Raw genomic sequence first — 6,000 nt, forward strand, 5'->3', positions numbered from 1 at the left:
TATCCAGCTGCACTGTCAGAAAGAGGAGAGAACGTCTTCATCCTCTTCCATCTAATACAGCCCCTCTTGTCCTTTTCCTTTCAAGTCTCAAATCTCCATCAGCGTGGAGGAATGGGAGGACACCAAAGACACCAAAGAGCAGTTCAGCTGCCGCGGCAACCACCGGAACTCAACATCCAGCGACCAGTCCGACCACCCGCTGCTGCGGAGGAAGAGCATGCAGTGGGCACGGCGCCTGAGCAGGAGGGCCCCCAGGCACTCTGCTAAAACTGCTGAGAAGATCAACCAGCAGAGGATGAACCTCTACAGGAGGTCAGAAAGGCAGGAGCTCGCTGAACTCGTGAAGAACAGAATGAAGCACCTGGGCCTTTCTCCAGCAGGATACGGTACCGCTGTACAGTACTTTAATAGCAACATTAGCATGGTGCAAGGTGGAGTTATTTTTAAGAAATTATGGAGCCAAAACCAAAATACTAAGCTTATGATAGTGCTTTTTGTTCTGTTGGTTTAGGTTTGGGTTGTTTGGTTTTAATTTACCAAGAGTAACTTGGAGTGGTTTTAGTGCATTCTATTATCAGCCATTCCTATGCTGAGATGGAAGGCTCACAAGGCAGCATGTCAATCACATTTATATTTAGTAGATGATATGTACATGCTGAATTTATAAACATTCCCCAGTCATTGAACTGCTGCACCATATTTCACTCTTGAAATAAAGATGAAGACAGGGCTGTTGTGAAGTTCACTCATATGGCAAGGTGGGGAGTTGTTTGTGTGTGAAGGATATTGCATTTTCCCCACAATTTTCAAAAATAATGCCAAGTTATCATGTGAAAGTCATTTTTAGAAAGCATGTTTCACTAGGTCTTTAGATGCCATTTTTATCCATCAAATCATTCTCTAGCAAGGCTGATGTTAGGTTGCTTTTTAATATATAGGATTGTTTTGGGGTTTTTTAAGCTATGGGCAGGAGCGCTGTAGCACTTTTTAGACATGAACCACAACTGCCTTGGCCCAGCAGCATGTTGGGTGGAAACCCAAAACTATAGGTTCTAGTTTTCTAGAAACACCAGAAATTTCTAGATATGTAAATAGAGGGTCTTTATTCCACACTCCATCTGAATAATTTCTATGCCTTCTTTCTTGATGTTTCTATACTAGTCTCTGCAGAAAGATTTAGGGGCTTCACGGGCCACAATAACAGTTGATCAAACAAAAAAATGTTATGTAAATTGAATTATTTTAATTTATATTAATAACAAGAAAACTTTGATGTATTCCTGCTTTTTTTTTCTTCAAATCCTAGTTAAAAGCCAAAAATACATACTCATTTCATTACTCAAATTTAGGACTATTGGATACCATCTACAAAGCAGCAAAATTTTGATAGCTAAATGCTTTAACTGATTACATTTATCTGAGTCTGAGTTATACATTTTCCTAAAAAGCCGAAGAGGATTTTAACACAGAAGCACCGCCTCTCCTTTTGCCTCTCCTCTTTAGCCTGATAGGATTAAAACCAGTCTCACTGCAGCAGCCCAAGGAGTTTTCCTAGAGAAAATGATACATAAGATATTGCAATGGCAGCTACAAAAGTGTAGCTTAAACCTTAAAAGTAAAAATTAGCAGCCTTCATTTCAACACATCATTAGGAGAACAGTTAAAAATGCAAGACACATACCAATTTCCATTTATATAGCCTTCACATTTCAAGCCCTTGACACAAATGATAAAAGGAAAGTGCTTCCTAGGTAAATACAAAAGGGAAAAAAAAGGTTTATGTTGACTAAATCTGGAAATGGATGAGAATGCCATACACCTGCACTTAACCTTGGTCATCATTTGAACTTGATGCCAGCCAAGCACAGGAGTCCCTGCTCACCAGAAACTTACCTAAGCTGCAGGACAAATTGGTAAATCACAACGAAATTGGGTTACATTCAAATTCCTATGACTGAGAAAAACAGAAGATTTTTAAAACATTAGGAAACAGGATGTTTTTACAGCTGATAACTCAAAAGATAGCAATGTCAGGTAGTTTCCATATGAGTACAGTTGAAAAGAAATTGCTAAATTTATTTGAAATCACTCTGACACCACTTTTTTGCAGCTCTATGAACTTTCAAGTTAACATGTCAGAAGTAATGCTTCTCATAATTCATTTGTAAATGTAACTTACTTGATACCTTTTTCCCCCTGTCCTCTAGATGAAATGAATGATCATCAGAACACCCTTTCCTACATCCTGATCAACCCTTCTCCAGATACAAGATTAGAGCTGAATGATATAGTGTAAGTTCAAGCACACACATAAAAAAAAGGACTTATATTTAAGGTAACACCAAATTATACTACATATGTATATACTTAAAATACACATTTAAATATATAATACATATATTTGTAATGTTGTTAACTTGTCATCCTCCTCTAACTCTGTATTTTAAATTAAAAAAAATAAATCTAACCCATGCTACCACAGGAACTAAACCAAGCTCCTTCAAATGAAGTCTAAGTCTTGCTCAGGTCTTTTCAACATTACACCTGTATGCACTTACCCTGGCTTGAACCACTTGTTTTAGTAACAGCTGTGATTTCTTTTTGTAGATACTTAATCCGACCCGATCCATTGACTTATGTTCCAAATGCTGGACCCAGCCGAAAGGACAGCTTCTGCAATACAGTGGGACAAGACACCAGGGAGGAGACACAACTTTGATATGTAACTCACCACCAAATTCAGAGACAGTTTTATACACATATTGTTTCCACTAACCCTTTTGCAAACCGAGTGGTATATTTTATTCAGATTTTGGAAACAAAATGACAGTGGGTAAGTGACCAAATGCAGAAATGTGGTGCCTAGAAACTGATTTCAGGGATTGTCAGGTCTGTGGCCTGTTCAGTATGGTAGTTGAACATTGTCAGCCTAACAGAATGATGACACCTGTTGCTATTTAATCCACATGAACAAATGTCAGATTCCACCACGTTTTGCTTAGATGCTCTTAAGCATATTTAGGTGGCAGCATGTCTGTGACTGAGCTTCTGACCAACCTGAGATTATCTGATGCCCAAAGAGAGACAATGCCTGATTTGTAGTAGCAAATATGTTAATACCTAAAGCTGCAAACAAGGCTTTGTGTGTCAAGAATTCAGTCTTTGAAATAATTTTCAATCTCAGCCTGTTGCCCATTTTTATTAGCACAGATTAGTTTCAGTACCTGTATTTTAGCCTGCAGGACCTGGGTTTTTGTTCCTTGGGTTTACACAGATCAGGGTGAATGACACAACCTGGTCACACTGCAGAGGTTGAGATTGAGACACATAAATGAAAGAAGAGCCCAGCTGCAGGAAAGTCCCTCTCATTGCACACAGGCAGCCCTCCCAACACTGGCAAAAAACTGGGAAGTTACTGTGTGAAGCTGCATACAGTGGTAGCTCAGGTGAAACACAAGCCTTTAAACCTTGGTGGGTTTTTCTATAGAAACCTGAGTAGATTATAACACAAAAGTGAGAGCAACCCTCTAGGGAATGATTCCTACAACAAGCCCTTAACATTTTCATGACTATGCCAGAACTACAGTTTGCCCATAGCATTTCATGCCTAGTCATTCAGAATACCCAAAAATGTTACATTTTTGCATGAAATTATGTATCTCATTGAAGATTAAAGAAATTTATAACCCATTCCCACAAAATGAATGTAACTCCACATAGTGTGAAAAAGCATTAGGGATCTAAAACCTCTGCTTCGGCATTGATGTACACAAGAAAACATGTGTTTGTGTAAGAAGGTCAAGTTTTCTACAAAATTGAGTATATCTGTCAATGATCTTTCCAAGATGATTGTCACAAATGGGGAAGAACATACTTCAGTTTTTAAACCCCCTTCTGTTACAAGTGTCCACATAGTAATTTTGCAGGTAGTCTAATATGGAAAAAAATATTATTCTCTGAACTCCCTTGATGTTCTATTTGTTAAAAAAAAAGAAAAATCAGTCAAAACAGTTTCTATTCTCTTCTATATTAATTGGTAGAAGTACATTCTATTTCTGAAACAGAAACCACAACCAAGTTGCCCAGTAAGCAACTCCTGGATATGAGCGTGTTTATCAGCATTGTAAGGATACTGAAATCAAGTCACATTCATATTAGGAATGACAACAATTCTGCTTTTACTTCCTGCCTTCCTCTTAATGATTCCAAGGTTTAACAATTCAGTGGTTCTGCTTAGAGTCCATTATTGTTCAGTGCTTTTCCACACTTGACTCATTCATAGTTTATTCACAGATAAAGTATTTCAAATGTGCACTGTGGGAAACAAAGAATTGAAACAGCTGCACAGACTGAAGTCTACATTATTTCAGAAAGAAAAAGAAACAGTATATGGTACAGGATCTTGTCCAAGACCTGTCATAGAAGTTCCCCAGAAGAGTTTGCATGTGCAGTGTGAATAACTTTTCTATTTTTAATACCTTCAGGGAGAAGACTCTATTCCAGTTGAATATTTTTTTAAAAAATACAAATTTCCTAAAAATGTTCATTCCAAACCATTAGAAGGATCTATTGTTGCATACTGAAGGCTTCTCTAATGGAGTCTCAAGAAGGCAGAGAGGTTTCCAGAGCATGGCTATCCTCCAGCAGGCAAGCTGGATACTCTGCTTTTAGCCTGAGTCACAGTTCACAGGAATTCCCTGTGTGTGTATAGCACACACCACTGATTTAAGGACTCGCTGCCAAATGGATCCATAGCAAGGGCTTGAGTCCTCACATTTAACAGCCCATAAAGCAGCAGAAACAAGCAGTCAGGTGTGTCCATTTGCCCACTTAACTCAGCAGAATTGCTGCTCAGCTAGATTGGAATAGTGGCATCGAATGTGACCTGGTATTTCTCCAGGCTTAATGAATTTCTAATTGCTCATTAGCCCCAGAAGATTTGCTAAAGCAAACACAAAGACATCTGGAGACACTTGGAGTCCCTAAAATGCAAGGCAATCTTTGTAAGCCAAACAGTTCTCTTCAAAATCTGCTGGAAGACAAGCAAGGTAGTAAAAACTAATAACAGCTGATGAAGCAGAAGTTCTAATAACCCATGAATAATGTACCACAAAGTTCAGCCATTCAGAATAATGCTGTCTTTCATGTTGAAAGCAGAACAGGTTTGCTTCCTCTGGAATATCTTCACAGACAGACTGCATTCTAGCGGGATTTCAATCTTACAAGACCAGCCTAAGCACCACTACATTAACCCTGAATGAGACAGTATGCACAGTCCCTCAGTGGCCAGGGAGGTGATTCTTTAATGGTCATCCCACAGGCAATCATGTTCACACACTTCTTTCTCATAATAATTATAAGAAATGTAACCCAAGCCTAACTGGACTGGAGACCAACTGAGGAACAGGAGTCTCAAGGCTCAGTGCTGGAGAAGGGATGATGAAATTCTAGAATGAGCAGGGTCAAATGACTTGATCAGAAGAGTTTGAGCAGGCAACAGTTCACTCAGTAGAGGGAGAAATGTGGAGCTGTGAAAAAAAGATTATTTCTCTCTTTGCTAACTATGTATTTTTCCTCCTGGCTCACTTCTATCAACAACCCAAAGATGGCCCTCTTCCCCAGCACTGCCTTAGCACAGCCTAAGCAGTTTGGTACCCAGAGAGGGAAGTGCTAGCTGATAATAATTGCTTCATTCTCAAGGGAATTTCCAGCAAAGTCAGACCTACCTATGAAAATGTATTACCTAGTCTGCAATAAAAAAATCACAAGAACTCTTTCAATGGCATGCAGTGTGTTTCCTTAACTGTTTCACTCCAATTCTACAAGACATATGAATTCATGTACAAAGTAAAAAGCATAAAGTTCTTGAGTTTTTAAAACCTGCAGTGGAATGAATTAGTGAAATTGTGAAATTTTGTCCCAGAAATTGAGTGGTTATTTCCCAGCTTAGATACTTTCTCTCTCACAAACAACTTTATACCACAACTACAGTTAAACAAC

General features: G+C 38.7%; 1 protein-coding gene across 13 annotated transcripts in view; it reads left to right on the forward strand.

Annotated features, from left to right (window-relative positions):
* The window catches only part of KCNT2 (potassium sodium-activated channel subfamily T member 2), a 114,208-nt gene extending 108,437 nt beyond the window's left edge, over positions 1-5,771 (forward strand). For all 13 annotated transcript variants that reach the window (XM_085585969.1, XM_085585965.1, XM_021525065.4 and 10 more), the window contains 3 exons: positions 86-386; positions 2,208-2,292; positions 2,608-5,771. In XM_085585969.1, coding sequence (XP_085442095.1) covers positions 86-386; positions 2,208-2,292; positions 2,608-2,719 — 498 coding nt within the window. In that variant the 3' untranslated portion in view covers positions 2,720-5,771. The remainder of the gene's footprint in view (positions 1-85; positions 387-2,207; positions 2,293-2,607) is intronic.
* The last annotated feature ends 229 nt before the right edge of the window (positions 5,772-6,000 follow it).

Source organism: Lonchura striata, chromosome 8 (assembly GCF_050655825.1).
Source record: "Lonchura striata isolate lonStrDom1 chromosome 8, ASM5065582v1, whole genome shotgun sequence".
Lineage (NCBI taxonomy): Eukaryota > Metazoa > Chordata > Aves > Passeriformes > Estrildidae > Lonchura > Lonchura striata.